The sequence below is a fragment of the Aquarana catesbeiana genome, linkage group LG11 (assembly GCF_042186555.1).
Source record: "Aquarana catesbeiana isolate 2022-GZ linkage group LG11, ASM4218655v1, whole genome shotgun sequence".
Classification (NCBI taxonomy): Eukaryota; Metazoa; Chordata; class Amphibia; order Anura; family Ranidae; genus Aquarana; species Aquarana catesbeiana.
The window spans coordinates 48,111,161-48,127,469 of NC_133334.1; the positions used below are offsets into that span (position 1 = coordinate 48,111,161).

At 43.7% G+C, this 16,309-nt stretch overlaps 1 protein-coding gene across 8 annotated transcripts in view; it reads right to left on the minus strand.

The window, feature by feature from the left end:
* Positions 1-1,824: 1,824 nt before the first annotated feature.
* Positions 1,825-16,309, minus strand: part of PHF21A (PHD finger protein 21A) — a 213,077-nt gene continuing 198,592 nt past the window's right edge. For all 8 annotated transcript variants that reach the window (XM_073604273.1, XM_073604272.1, XM_073604271.1 and 5 more), the window contains 3 exons: positions 6,731-6,806; positions 4,388-4,491; positions 1,825-4,194 (listed from right to left, as the gene is read on the minus strand). In XM_073604273.1, the coding sequence (XP_073460374.1) occupies positions 3,943-4,194; positions 4,388-4,491; positions 6,731-6,806 (432 nt within the window). In that variant the 3' untranslated portion in view covers positions 1,825-3,942. The remainder of the gene's footprint in view (positions 4,195-4,387; positions 4,492-6,730; positions 6,807-16,309) is intronic.

Below are 16,309 nucleotides of genomic sequence, written 5' to 3' on the forward strand. Positions count from 1 at the left end.
CAAATCCTGCCGATGTGAACAGGGGCTTAGATCTCTATTTCCAACCTACTAACAGCAGTCTCAGTTTCTGATGCTGGGAGGACTACTAATATGCAAATAAGCCAATCTCCTGTTGACAGCTATGACATATGGAGGAGGGGGAGCGACCACGCACAAGTCCTAACCACCCCCCATCACTATTAGGGCTGAACTACAGGAAAACTAAAAGTCCTCCCTTGCAGTTTGGTGGCAAAACTGCTTTTTTAAAGGAGAAGTTGAGCTTTGGGAACATGTAATGTGCTCCCACTCCTGCAGTGGCTCGGTGATCCGAGGCCTCCATGTGACAGCAGTATAGGGAGAAGTTCCCGATCTCGGCTCTCACATTTTGAAAAGAGCGTGGCCGCACACACGGCTGTGTCATTTGTTCACAGAGTTCTACTGATCACTGGTGCAATGCTTTCCAGGCTCCTAAAAAAAATATATATATTTATTTTTTGAAAGGTGCACTCATCCTCTAAGTTTAAGTCTACAGGGGGCGGGTGCAGCAGTCCTTTGCACTATAAGACTGGTCCCTCCAGGCTCATCTTCCCTACATTCTGGTAGTCTAAGGTCCTCTGACATCATCAATTCAAGATCAATGCAGGGACTATAGCCTGAAACTGGACAGGAGAAGGGACAGTTCACTGTGGAAACATAGGGGGGTGCTGGGAGAGTGGGGGATTGGGTAAGTAAAATAGTTTTTCCCATCCTCTGGACACAAATGTGCCGTTAACCCTTGCAATGTGGGCACAACCACACTGCCATGGAGACCTTTCAGTTTTTGTGGAGTTGGACTTTAAATGCCTTCATGTAATAAAATACTGCTGATGCATTCTTTAGTGTTTGTGTTTCACTGGGGTTATGGTAGGAGGCCAGCCAGTGTAATGGTAGCTGCTGCTTGTATTTCTTCTTTAAACTAAATGTTTTTTGAGAGAGACATTGAGGCTGCAATGGCAGACTTCTCATTCTAAAATGCTGGTTGCTTGACTGTCATGGCAATTCTCTTGTTTTAATACCTGGAGTCATTAATCTGGTATGAATATACAGGCAAGTACTGCTGACTTGGCTGTGGCCATCCTGAACTGTTCCAGCCCAGCGACTTGGAAGTACTGTCAGAGAATCAGCATAATAGCCAGGCAATAGCAACATAATAATTCTTAAAGGTTTACTTTAAGTGTTCCCACAATGAGCACAACCCATTCACACGGGGGGAGCAGTCCACATGGAAAGCACATCTATTATGTGTGAATGGCACTGTTCATACTGGACCATGTGGTGTATATATGCACCACAGAGCGCAGTGAAGGGCATCCTCTGATCCTTTTTCGTTGTTTGCAGGACATGCTAAAACGCATGGCATTCTGGGGCCTGCAGCTTCCAAGATGGAGCCTTATGTAACTTGGAAAGAGGCCTCCCCATCAATTACTCAGCCAAGGGGGTGAAATTCATCAGAGAAAACCTGTTCTAAAGGAAAAGACTCGTACCGTGAAACATAGTATTGTGAAGGGGCTGCAGGGAACAAATAAATCCAGTACAAGATGCAGAACCTACATAGACTGCACACAGCCACACCAAATCAGAAACACTAACATTTTCACAACGTATCAAAAGAAACTAGATGTATGCAAAAAAAATGCATGTTTGTTCATAATAAACATTTGGTATGGCTGTTACTTCAGTCTACATGGGTGTCCCTCTTTCACTGGCTCCACAACCTACACTTGGCCCAGCTCTATTTTGGCATCATGGGGGTTTGCTTGGTGCACATGACTGGTACCTAATCAGAAGATTATTACAAAGGAAGGGTGCCTGAAACTCCGTTTTAATGTTTACTATATATGTATATATATTTATATATGAAATATGCGTTCAGATGTCAAGACAGCAGTTATTTACACAGGAAATTCAACCTGAAAGCAATGCAAAAATATGTTGCTGATATTACCTGGGGGATCAGGCTAGCCTATTACTGAGCTGTAAAGGCTTTACTAAAGACTACCAAGCATAGACAAAGCAAATGTAAACCTAGTATATCCAAATCCACTGAAAGTGCACACAACTGTCTGTATTATCTTACCCATCTAGTAACACTAGGAAGACTTGTATGTAATCATTTGTACCTGGGCCCCCTTTTTTAACTTTATATATAAAAGAAAAAAAAACCCACAAATATTCACAGACTCAATATGGACTCCCTGGGAGAGATTTACTAAAACTGGTACACACAGAATCCGGTGCAGCTGTGCATAGGAACCAGTTGGCTTTTACACCCCATTTAGACTTATGCGACTTGTCATGTGACTTTGGACAGCAAAGTCACATGACAAGTCATACCCCATGTTTTGCAATGATAACCATTCAGGTGTGCTGCAACTTCAAAGTAGTTAATGCTCTGTTTTGGCCCAACTTTCATGCAACTTGAGGGCCATAGACTTTATAACAGACAATGTTAACCCTCAAATGTGGCATGAAAGTTGTACCTGAATGTTTTACGTGCAACAGTGGGTCCAACTTTGCAAAGGGAAAAGAAGTCACATCCATCCAAAGTTATAAAGTTCAATTAAGCTTTGAGAATAAGCCTGGGTTCACACTGAATGCCGGTTTAAAGCTGAACTCGCAACAATTACAAACCCGCATTTCAGTCCGACTTCAGGAGCGATTTCAGAGACATTGGTGCGGGTTCCTGCACAGATGTCTATTGAAATCGCCCCTGAAGTCGCCAAAAGTAGTGCAGGAACTACTTTTGGGAATCTGTGTGGACGGCAATAGGCAGCGATTTGACATGTCAAAACGGCCCGATGTGAACGGGGGCTAAAACCTAGAAGCTGATTACTATGCACAGCTGCACCAGATTCTATGTGCTCCAGATTTAGTAAATTCCCCCTCCCACCCCTTGTCCTCCCCACCCCCAAACAACCAGCAGTCTTGCTCATCTGTCCCCATAGACTGCTGCAGCTATGGGACAGGCTGGCTCACGCTGTTCCTGCTGTAAAAGATTCATTAGTGTCAGGGTAACACATGGACTCTGCAGCCAGAAGACATCAAAGAACCACGACTTTCATCAATGCATTCCCTCGCCAAACACCTTGGACAGTCTAGTCTGCTTTACTAATACTTTCACATTGTTTTGATTTTTTTTTTTTGTTTAAATTGCAAATAAATATTATGTCAGTAAGTTACCAAAAGTCATTTCTCATTGAGATGCTGGCACGTATTAAAAAAATAACATACATCTGTCTACCCATTTCTACACTGTGGGACAAGGATGGGCACGTCGGCAGCTAACATCTACTCTGTGGCCCAGCGATCGACAGGCAGGTGGTACTGCTAGCCTTGAAGTGCCCCAACCCTGCTTAGACGCACATTTAAAAGGAAAAACATCATAAGGACCTTAAATACTGACTCAAACACACATTCCTCCTCCAAGCCCCCTCCAAGCTCTGTGGCCTGGTCATCAAAAGGGAAGGATTTTTTTTTTTCTTTTTGGTACATCACACTGGAGAGTTGGAGATGAGGGGAATCTTCTGTTTGCGCACAGCTGTGTTCGCCCCCGTCTCCCTGGCTCCACAATTTAATTTGCAGAAGGAGGAGCTCTCCGAAGCTTAGTGTCCACACATACACCTCAAGGAAATCGCAAAGAACAAAAAAATAAAAATAAAATAAAGACTGATATCTATGCTTGCTGTGGAGGCTGCTGCAGGCACACACTGGTGTAAAGAGAGTAAAGATTTGATTCTATTTGTCACTTGGCATGGTGCTGGCATGAAACGCCAGCTCACACGTGGAACACACAGAATAAAAGGTTGATTGGCAAAACTCCAGTGCTTACGCCCCTGTCCTGGGATGGTTCTGATCCTGTATGGCCCAGGAAACGGTCAGACGCGCTTTGTCTTTTCATAGTACCCTCTGTTACAGGAGAGTAGGTCACTTAGTCTCTTCTGCCTGGATGCAGTTCTGGACTGGTGAAGGGAAGGAGGCTGTGGCTGGCTTTGGGTCGGGAGGGGGGCTGTTGGCAGCAGCACTGCAGTCCTGGCTGTGGTTAGAGGTCACCTCTGAGTTGACAGGTTTGGTGAGGTCGATATCCTGAATGAGCCGGATAAGACGTTTCACTTTGTCCAAAGAGCTGTGCATGTCTTTCTGCCGGGACAAGATGCTGTTCTTCATTTCTATGCATTTCTGGAAAACAGAAAAGATGACTGAGCAACTGCTGGACCCGTTACAACAAAGGCAGAGACCATCATTCCCCTGGAAAACCAATAATTATGTCATGAGGGATTCCTAGTCACGTATCCCCAGAAGCAGGGATGCCAGTGACAGCTGTAAGCATGGATCTTTATTAATGGGTTAATACAATTTCCTGGCCGCTTACCGTTATGGAGCTGCTGAGTTGTTTCACTTTCTGCTCTAGTTGCTCTCGCTCCTGTTTCAGCTCTGAGCTCCACTTGAGTAATTTTTGCTTCTCTTCTTCTTTTGCTTTTTAGAAAAATAAAACAATAAATTTTGTATACCAGGAAGGCCTGTACAGTTTGAGGAGCTCTGAGGAACACACACTCACTCACATATATACACACTCAGTCATTTTCTATATAAAGAAACAGGAAAACCGTAATGTGTGTAAAGAGGATAGTTGTGGACAACATTTCACATCCAAATAATTGAACACACACAAAATGATTTAGACCTTTTGCGTTGACAGCTGGTCAGTGTGTGAGTTTGTAGGGCCAAGAAACAAGAGTGGAGGGTGCAGGACAGCCTACTTATCATAAGAGCTACTACTGTTGGATCTGGAAGTACAGGTTCAATGCTGGTCAGCCTGATTCTAGCTTACAGTAAATACTTATGCCGCGTACAGACAATCGAACATGCCGACGACAAAACCGTGGATTTTTTTCCCGACAGATGTTGGCTCAAACTTGTATTGCATACACACGGTCACACAAAGGTTGTCAGGAATTCCGAACGTCAAGAACGCAGTGACGTACAAGACGTACGACGAACCGAGAAAAACTAAGTTCTATAGCCAGTGCGGCTCTTCGGCTTGATTCTGAGCATGCGTTGAATTTTGTGTGTCGGAATTGTGTACACACGCTCGGAATTTCCGACAAGTTTTGTTGTCTGAAAATTTGAGAACCAGCTCTCAAACATTTGTTGTTGGAAATTCCGACAGCAAATGTCCAATGGAGCATACACACAGTCGGATTTTCCGACAACAAACTCACATCAAACATTTTTTTTTTGTTGGAAATTCTGACCGTGTGTACGCAGCATTAGTGTTTCATTCATCTAAGACAAAGTATGCAGCCAGTGGGGTTGATTTATTAAAACTGGAGTGTGCAAAATCTGGTGCAGCTCTGCATAGAACCCAATCAGCTTTCAGTTTTTTTTGTCAAAGTTTAACTGAACAAGCTGAAGGTAGAAGCTGATTGGCCTCTCCTCTTTGTTCTGATGTAAACATCTTATGCATGTGAAGGATTAGTGGCTTTGTAACAGTTGTATAATGATCAGACAATGTTTTTTGTATTTGTTTTTCTTTCTTTGAAATTCTTAATAAAAAATATTGTAAACAAAATGGATTGGCTACCATGCGCAGCTGCACCCGATTTTGCACTCGCCAGTTTTCAGGTCAATGCCTGACTAGGTAGTGCAGCCAGAAACAATTTAACTTTAACCACTTCCAGCCCAACTACGTCATATGAGTGGGGATATCTGAATGATGAAGAGCCGGCAATTCCCTGCGCCGTAAGAACAATAGTGGCTTGAACAAAACATTGATCGTTCTTACAGGCAGCGGGAGGGGACATCCAGTGCTTCTCCCGGCTCGCATGTATGATCGGCGAGAGGGAGAAGGAATCGGTCCATGCCAGTTTACCATGGAGAATCTAGGGGGCAGATGACAGAGCTGCAGCCGCGGGCAAGCAGATAATGATGTCATCTCTCACCGCCTGTACACATGTGGAAGTTTACCCGCTCGGACACCGCTGGGGAGAAGCTGCCAGAAGTGTAGTGACAAGCTGCATATGTGGCAGGTGACAGTGGGAAGTGACATGCTGCGTCTGGGTGGCAGGTCATGGTGATGTACAGAATATCGGCACCTGCTATCAGCCTGAAAGGCACCCGAAAAATCAGTATCAGCCCTGAAAAAACTATATCGGTCGATCCCTACTCTTAACACACACAAAAGGTCCTCCAACCTCAAAAGATCAGAAGGTGTTACCCTTGGTTTGATAATGTGAGGTAAGTGCTACCGCGCTATCACTATAAATGTGGTTAACTGCCGCAAACACCGATTAGTTAATCCGTGGCCAACAAAGTAATGAGTATAATGCGGTATTGGTGCTGCACTGTTAATATTAAGTAATCGATAAATGTGATAGTCAAATATAAGTGCCAAACAAAATCAAAAATGTGACATTAAACATACAATACTCGAATACCTCAAAATGTATAAAATATGCAAAATAAAATCTATTGTCACTGGTGGGTAACATAAGAATTCATAAATCAGGTGCTAACAGATATACTGGTATTAGCAAATATATTGATCAATACAAATGGTTTACTGCTTCAGTCAGTTTAGGTTGCCTTTTTTAGAAGACATCTGTCTTCGACAAGTTTTAAGGCCATGCTTCAGTAAGGTTAGAGGTCTGTTGTTTATTACCTCTATGAGGTCCTCATACACAGACTATGAAGTGCGACATCACCTCAGACCCACCTGCTTTATATGCAATATACGAGTGAACAATTGCTAATGTTCCGGGCCAGGGAATTGCTTCCTCTTTCTTGAGCATCTGGAAGAAAGAACATAGCTTTAAGAACTATGCTGCAACTATAATTTTAAAGAAATCAGATCTGCATAGGAAGCAAACTTTTCTACAGCAAAAGAAAAAAAATCATAAAAATACTTAAAATCAATATTAAACATATGTGCAAGCCAATTTAACCATTATCAAACTAAAGTCATTTGCGGCTTTAATTACTGACTTCCTGCAGTTAACAACACATGCACAAAAAACATCTGGCCAAACAGATTTCACCCAAGTCATAGGTGGCCTGCTCTGAAACTAGCACTTTTCTTCCAATACATACTGGGAGAGGCTACCACTACTTGAGGGTAAATGGTCAGCACTGTTTCCATGCAGTAGTGGAGTTCTTTCTTTGAATTACCACCAGGTACACCATGCATGTAGAGGTTGCTTGCTCTCGCTATGTGGGACTGCAGTCCAGATTCCCATATCACAAACATATTCTTGGCTCTAGATGACCTACGTGCTGTGTGTGTACATGCGCAGTGTACACCTCTGGCATCTACAAGATGCTAAGAATGGAGCCAGGTTCCAGAACAATGTATCTCCCTGTGATAGAGTTGAATGGTCAGTGCCCACCCAACAGCCAAAGAGGGAAGGCATAGAAATGAAGTAGTGGGGAAGAAAGTAGGAGTCGGAGCAGTGGGGGGAGCATGGAGCGGTCAGCACTGGAAGGAAAACTTTGAGAGAAAAGCTGGCCATACATTAGTAGATTATCCAGCAAATGTTCGCACGAATATTCATACGAAAAATGTTGTCTATACATAACTTGACAAATATCGTTGGAAAGTACTTCAAAACTTTGTTTGCTTTAAGGCTGGGTTCACACCAGTGCAAATTGGATGCGAGTTTCCCCTCATCCTATTCGCATGTCGGGAGATTGTGACTGCCTCTCTATGGAGCTGGTTCACACATCTCCAGAGCGGCTCCGGTGCGAATTGCACTTTCTGGTCCGTTTCAGATCCGAATCCAGTCCAAAATTCGGGTTGAAATCGGACCTGAAACAGTGAACATGGACACACCAACCTTAAAGTAGAACTAAAGGCAAAAACTTTTTTTTAATTTTTGTATGTAGTGAAGGAGGATTAGAATACTTGTCATGTTATTATTGCTGTCCATACCCCCATTAGGGAGATTCACCCTCTCTAGTTGCCGTGTTTACCGTCATCACTGTGAGTGACAGTAAAAGAAAACCCCAAATTTTGGGATGACACCAGAACAGTAATAGAGGGGAAGTCTTTCAAAGAGTTCTGGTGCCATGAATTCCTCACTTTAGGCTCGGTTCACATTGATGAGCATCCATCATACCGCATGGCAACTGCGCTGTGTTCATGAGATCTGCTGAGGTAGTCAATTATAAGTTAAAGACACCACAAAAGCAGGTTGCAGAACGCTTTGCGATTGCTTGAAATCAGATCGCATTGGGTATGATCACCCTTGCGATCCGATTCCTGTGCAGCAAAAAGAAAGGCGTCTGCACCTTTTTTTGTGCAAGTGAGATTTGAGCCATACAAAATTATAGGCTTAAATCACATTACTGAGTGAATCACATGCGATGTGATGCATCTCATCAGTGTGAACCCAGCCTGGAAGTGATTTCCTCTCACTTCCTGTTTTGGCTATGGAACAGGAAGTGAAGGGAAATCTACCCAACTAGACACAGATGACAGAAACAATATTAAAAAAAAAAAAAAAACTTACAGGGTTTAAATCCCTCACTTATGCCAGTGGTCATCAACCCTGTCCTCAGGGCCCACTAACAGGCCAGGTTTGCAAGATAACTGAAATACATCACAGGTGATATCATTTGCTGCTCAGTGATTGCAGTATTCTAGTCTACATCTCCCCAAGATAATACATAAAACCTGGCCTGTTAGTGGGCCCTGAGGACAGGGTTGATGACCACTGACTTATGCTATTCAAAAAACAAAAATTAAAAAAAAAAAAAAGTAGTTTTGCCTTTAGCTTTACTCAAACATTCAATTTTGAAATGAATGTAAATTCCCAGACAAAAAACACATTAACGGTTTGAAATTTGTACATTTGAGAACAACGTTCCATGTTCCTTCAAATTTTCTTGCCACTGCAGTATATAACAAACAATGATTTGACGCCACTAACCAAATTATTCAAATAAAATCCTTCTACTTTATAGGCAGTGTATTTGCTTATAATGTCCAATGTGGATGAATAATTGCCCCAGGACTTTGACTTTCATACCATGTGTGTGCATTATTGTACCAGGTAGTACATACTATCGCGCATCTACACTGTACTTTCCACAATGCTTTTTGTGTGCGTTGTGCCAGGGAAAATACCTATCCCCCACAAAAATAACATAAAAAAGCTTTAAAAATGTGTTTTTGTAACATGTTCTGTCACATAGGTCCAAGCGGGCCTTAGGGTTTTACTTACTGCCTAGCAGAGGGGGTGACGTGGCTGTACAGAAAGGGAATAATTTAAGATCAGCAAATATCTTGAGGTGTTGAAACATTTTCTTTCTTTGCATAATCTTGGCAGAGCTTGGCTATATACAAGCAGTTCTGAGAAAATCTCAGGCTATTTTTTTACTTTATAGGTTGCAACCATGGTGGGTGCAATACAACTTATACTGGTTATTTTTTATTGTTTAGACACAGTGACCAGCAATTAAACGCAATCATACCTTATACTCTTCTGACTCTGCACTTCAAAGTCAAGAGCCAGTGGGAAAGGGATTCCCTTGTAAGAAGTCCCCCTGAGGACAACCCAGCTACAGGTTGTCTGAGGAAGAACATCTTAGAACAGTACTTTAATAACCAGATAATTATACCAGATGATGAGGTCACAACATGTAAAAATATACCACACAACTAAGCAGGACAGTAATTTTTATCTTCCAAAGTATAGATGTCTAGCATCAGCAAGCCATCATACAAGGAAGACCACCACTTCTCCATACTGCACACCTAACATCGCGCAAATCTGCCAATGTGCAAAACCTAGGAGTTACTCTCTTCTATGCTACGGTTACATGGATTCATACTGAACCATACTAAGAGGGTAATGAGGGACACCTATTAGCAAATGTATGTAGGCACAGGACACACCCCCTGCCCCCCCCCCCCCCTTAAAAGGAGAATTAAACAGAAACAAATATTAGTTAAACCCACAAGTTCTTTTTTACCATGAAAGAGGGACAGAGGGATTTTGTTCCGAATGAGGGACAGTCCCTCAAAATAAGGGACAGTTGGGAGCTATGCTGAACTACCAAGGTAATTAAAATTATTTATTACATACCCAGTTTAAAGCCATCCCCTTTAACCAACTTATTTAACAAGTAATACACACTGCCACGTAATCTATACACAAGCAGCAGCAAAGTGCTACAAACAAAACACAGTGTTCACAAAACATTCTATTCTGCAATAACTGTGTTATAAAGCTGATGGGGGAAACAAGCAGCCCCTCTTCAGTGACATCAGGTCTCATCCAGCTTTACTGAAACCAGACAGACTCTGATGAAGCCCATGTTAAGAGTGGGGTGCTCCCAGGCAGGGGTGCGGTGTGCTTCGTCCAGTTTTAACAAAGTTGGACGAAAGATCTGACGTCCTCGTAGTGGGGCTGCGTGTTCCCCTGTTAAAAGGATAAGTTCACCTTTTAAAAAAAATACACATCTTTTTTCAGGGAAAAATAGGATTTTTATTACAGCTTACCTGTAAAATCCTTTTCTTGGAGTACATCATGGGACACAGAGCCTTAAGTAATTACTTAATGGGTTATAGGCCACCTTCAGGTGTTGACACTGGTAAACCCAATCAAAGGAAGCTCACTCCCTATATAACCCCTTCTCCTTCCAGGAGCACATCAGTTTTTGTAGCAAAGCAATATACCGTATTTATCAGCATATAACACGCACTTTTTTCTCCTTAAAATCAGGGGAAAATCGTGGGTGCTTGTTATACGACGATCCCCCGCTGATTGTGAGCACCGCCGAGATACATACATAGCCGAGTGTACTCGGCTAGACTTGGCTAGCTCCGCTCACAGTCACGCCCAGTCCCGCTTTATGATGGACATAACACAGGGACTGGGCGTGACTGTGAGCGGAGCTAGCCAAGCCTAGCCGAGTACACTCGGCCATGTTCTCGTCAGTGTTCTGACGAGAAGTGTCCCCCCCCATCGGATAGTGTCCGCCCCGTACTGCGCAGGCGCAACGCTTGCGCAGTACAGAAGACAAAGGACGCCGAAAGTATCCGAAGACACGGCGCCTGCGCAATACAATATTACACGGTGCCATATTTAAACTGCAATATCACTGGGCAAAGCTGCAAATTACACTGACAAGGCTGGAGATGGACAATGACAAGGCTGGAGATGGACAACGACAAGGCTGGAGATGGACAATGACAAGGCTGGAGATGGACAATGACAAGGCTGGAGATGGACAATGACAAGGCTGGAGATAGGCTGGAGATGGACACTGATAAGGCTGCAGATGACACTGACAAGGCTGCATTGATGGGCATTTAAATGTAAGGTTTTTTTTCCCTTAAAAAGTTTTTTTTTTTTAAATTCCCACCTAAACTTGGGGTGCGTGTTATACGCCGATATATACGGTACTTAAATCCCAAAAAAGAGGTGAGGGATGATGTACTCCAAGAAAAGGATTTTACAGGTAAGCTGTAATAAAAATCCTATTTTCTTTATCGTACATCATGGGACACAGAGCCTTAATTACTTACTGGGACGTCCCATAGCAATGCCACTTGAGGGGTGGGAGAAACAACCCGCAGGGTACACCCAGACTTGAGGATCTATACTGCTGCTTGCAGTACACTGCGCCCGAAGGCAATATCCTCATACCTCCTTACATTCACCAGATAAAATTTTGTGAATATATGCACTGAAGACCAAGTTGCGGCCTTACAGATCTGAGCCATGGAGGCCGGATGATGCACTGCCCAAAAAGCACCAACCGACCTGGTAGAATGCGCCTTAACTTGAAACGGGGGAATCTTACCCCTTAAATCAGAAGTTTGAATTATCCCTTGCCGAATCCACTAAGCAATAGTGGATTTCGATGCTGCCTGCCCTTTCTTAGGACCCTCCGGCAGAATAAATAAGACATCAGTCTTACGAATCTGAGCAGTTGTCTTTAAATAGACTTTCACTGCTCTCACCACATCAAGACAATGTAGTGATGACTTTTCTTCCCTGGAGCATGGTTTTGGAAAAAACGATGGCAGGACAATATCTTGGTTCAGGCAAAAAACATGAAATTACTTTTGGCAAAAAGCCTGGACGAGGGCGTAACACCACTCTGTCCTATGAAAAATCAAATATGGTTCTTTACAAGAAAGAGCAGCCAATTCTGAAACCCTCCTTGCTGAGGATATAGCAACCAAAAATACCAACTTCCTTGTTAGAAGGACTAAGGGTATATGCTGTATTGGTTCAAATGGCTGTTTTTGTAACACTGACAAAACTAAGTTCAAGTCCCAAGGGTTCAAGGGAGGTTTGACGGGCGGATTAAGCCACGTCACCCCTTGTATAAAGCCCCGGACTAAAGAATGAGTAGCAAGTGGTCTTTGAAATAAGACCGATAAAGCTGAGGCTTGGCCTTTAATAATACTTCAAGCCAATTTCATTTCTACCCCTAATTGTAGAAAGGCAAGAAATCTGCCTAGGATATATCTCCGAGGGTGCCAACCCTTGGATTCACACCAGAAAACATAGGCCCTCCAGACTCTATAATATCTAGTTCTTGAGGCTGGCTTTCTAGCATTAATCAGGGTAGAGATAACTGACCCGGAAAGCCCACGTTTCATTAGAATGTGGGTTTCAATAGCCAAGCCGTTAAACTTAGAGACCGTAAGGAAGGATGGAATATCGGTCCCTGAGAGAGCAGATCTGGCCATAGTGGGAGGGATCATGGGCCCTCCACTGCTATCTTTACGATTTTCTGCGTACCATGACCTTCTGAGCCATGCTGGTGCCACCAGAATTATCGGCTTTCTTTCCAGCTTGATCCTGCAAAGAAGTCGAGGCAGCAATTGAATAGGGGGGAATGAATAGATCAGTGAGAACTGATCTCACGGGGTCACCAACGCATCCGTTCCGCATGCGAATGGATCCTTTGTTCTGGCCACAACGTTGACTAACTTCGTGTTGAACCTGGATGCTAGAAGATGTACGTCCGGAGTCCCCCATCTTTGGCAAACAGCAGAAATCTATCGAGGTAAAGAGACCATTCCCCTGGGAATAACTTCTGGCGACTTAAGTAGTCCACCTGCAAATTCTCTACTCCCGGAATGAAGACTGTCGAAAGGCATGGAACATTCCTTTCTGCCCAAGTTAGAATACGGTTCACCTTCCTGGGCTGTGTCTATGATCAGACCCAAGTACTCCAGCTTTTTTAGCGGTATTAAGGAAGATTTCCCTAGGTTGAGAATCCAACCCAACTTTTTCAGATAGTTGGTTGTAGTGCATACGCTTTGCTCCAAACGAGCCACCGATTGATCTATAAGCAATAGATCATTGCATTAGAGGTGGGGCCAGCACCTTGGTGAACACCCGGGGTGCTGTGGCTAGCCCGAAGGGTAGGGCTATGAATTGGAAATGCTGCTGTTCTAACTTGAACCGCAGAAGGTTTTGATGAGCGGGAAATATAGGGACCTGCAGATATGCATCCCTGATGTCAATTGAAGGCAGAATTTCTCCTCCTAGAAGGATAGAAACTGACCTGATTGTCTCCATGCGAAAGGAGTGGATCTTCAGGAACTGATTTAGCTTTCTTAGATCTAGAATGGGTCTGACGTCTCCATTTGCTTTTTGGTACCATGAAAAGATTTGAATAAAACCCCAGACCTTGCTCTTTTGTGGGCATCTGTCTGATCACCCCTTGAGATATTAATCGGTCTAGTGTCTGAAACAGAGATTGTCCTTTCTCTGGATCTTTGGGAACGCCTGGTGAGGGGGGTTGCCTGTTCATGATGAGGCTTTAGGATTCTGTTTTGCAGATTTCCTACCCCAGGGCTTCTCTTGAGCCTGTGTCTGACCCTGAGGTTTTCCTCTAGAGTCTGACAGCGGAGGCCATCGCCACTGCCTAGAGGCGGATGCCCCTGGCGCAGGGGGAAGAGCCCGTTTAAATGAAGGGCGTTCATATTTTCTTTTGACTGGTAAAAGAGTACTTTTCCCACTAGAAATTGTCTTGATATATATATATCCAAGTCTTCTCCAAATAGTCGCTCCCCATGAAAGGGGAACCCAGTTATGAGGTCTTTACATGGTGCTTCAGCTGACCAATTTTTTAACCACAGGATTCTACGCCTATGCACAAGTGTAAGGCGGGATGTCTGGTGAATAGAATCTTTAATGACATCTATGGCAAAACATAATGCCTTAGGTAGTTCAGCCAAATCCTGAGCTTGTTGTGCAGGAAGCTCTCTAAGGGCCTGTTTAAATTGGTCCTTTAGGGATTGACAGATGCCTATTGCGGCGACTGAGGGCTGAGTGACGGTACCTGCTATTCAAAAAGATTTTAGCAGGGATTCTAACTTCTTATCTGTTGGATCTTTAAGCATCTGTGCATTGTCTACGGGACAAGTTAGGTTATTATTCACATTTGGCAATCGCAGCGTCAATTGCTGGTACTTTCCATTTCTTGGAGAATTTCTCCTCCAGAGGATAGAGAAAATCTTTTTAGGAGGGAGAAAATCTTATCCGGGTGATCCCATTCAGAAAAAATAAGCTGTTCTAGTAATGCATGTGCAGGAAACGCATGCAAAGGATGAGAAGGTTTTAAAGAACCCAAGGAAGAAGCCGAGTTTTCATGAGACTCTGTTAGAGGCAGCATGAAAGTGGAACGAACCATTTCTGTAAGAGATTGTATCAGCAATTTCTCAGATTGAGAGGCTGAAAAAGGTTCATCTACCATTGTTTCCTCTGCAGAGGAATCATCGGTTTGTTTTTCCTCCTGATCAACTGAGGGTAACACCTCATCGTGAGCACACTGTTCCCCTTGCCAAGTTTCTGAAGTGGGGGAAGGGGACCTAGTACGCTTCCTATCCATTTGAATGGAGGATGCAATTAAAGCCGCTAATCTTTCTTCCAGATCCTGTAGGGAAAGGGCATCTTCAGTAACGTATACAGGTGCTGAGATGTGAGAGGCAGCTGCACCATCAATTTGTTCCAATGGCTCACCCTGGCTTTCCATAATTGGTAATTCAGGCGAGGATAACAGCATGGAAATGCAGCTCGAGATCCTGCATGTCTGGGGGTGAAACCTTTACTTTTTTGGTCTCTGTGGTGTCTTTCTTGGCAGGCATAGTCGTAAGTACAAAAACAGAGGCACTATACAAATTGCACTAAATCGCTGAAAATAGTCAGGACTTTTAAAGCGGCTATAAAGTTCAGCTTAGTGCTGGATAAAAAGTGTGTCTCTCCTGAATCAGGAATGCCCGTTTTGCAACCCATACGTGTCCCACAGCTCGTGTGTCCCTGTGTTTGCAGGCAGCTTGCTTCCTCCTTATCAGCAGAGGAGAAACTATCCTGCTTTTTAGCCTGGTGTGGACGTTTCAGGGTACCTGCGTTTAGAGCAATGCAGTAGAGGCACAGATCTGAAAAATACAGCCACAGTAACAAACTTTTAGTGGTAAAATAGCGGGACCTCCGGATCCCCCACGGAGTGGGGGGGAATGTAAGGGGGATGCAGCGCTGCTGTTCCCCTAACCCTCTGGTCCCATCAGGGGGAGAAAAAGACATTTTTTGCGGATTTCTTTTTTTACCTTGCAAGTCTCCCTCCACACGCTGTACAAGCAAACACAGACTGAGCTAACAGAAAAGACAACAGAGTAAGGTATGTGCATAGACTCCATCTAGTGGAGATTTTAAGGCATGACAACATTTTTTCCTTTAATGGAAGAAATACATAGATGTTATTAATACCCAAGTTTCTTCCCTTACCTTATCCTCGCCGCAGGATTTTGCTAAATTAACAGAAAATCCAACCTTTACCCATCACGGCGCGCTGCGTTTAGCAAACCTTCAAGGACTGGGTCCCCAAAACAGGGTTCCAACTGCCTTGGGCCATGTACAAGCACCCCATCAGGAAGCTTTAGGTAATGCAGCAAAAGCTAAGCCCTGGGTTCCTGGGGTCCAGCCCTACAAAGAGAGGCGTTACAGGCAAAACCTCGTGCTTCAGATATGAGGTCTCAGGTACCATCCATTTTAGGCCTCAGTGGCAGTTTGGATGGATCTGGTTTCTTTTTATGGAGGAATTTAAATCCAGCATGGATCCGTCCTGGAGCTCCTCAGAGCACTTCTTCACTCGTGACCAACACCTTAGACACTGGCGAAAAAACTGATGTGCTGCTGGAAGGAGAAGGAGGGGTTATATAGGGAGTAAACTTCCTTCCTGAAGGTGGCCTATAAACCAATAAGTAATTACTTAAGGCTCTGTGTCCCATGATGTACAATAAATAAATGCACATTTTTTTTCTTTATTA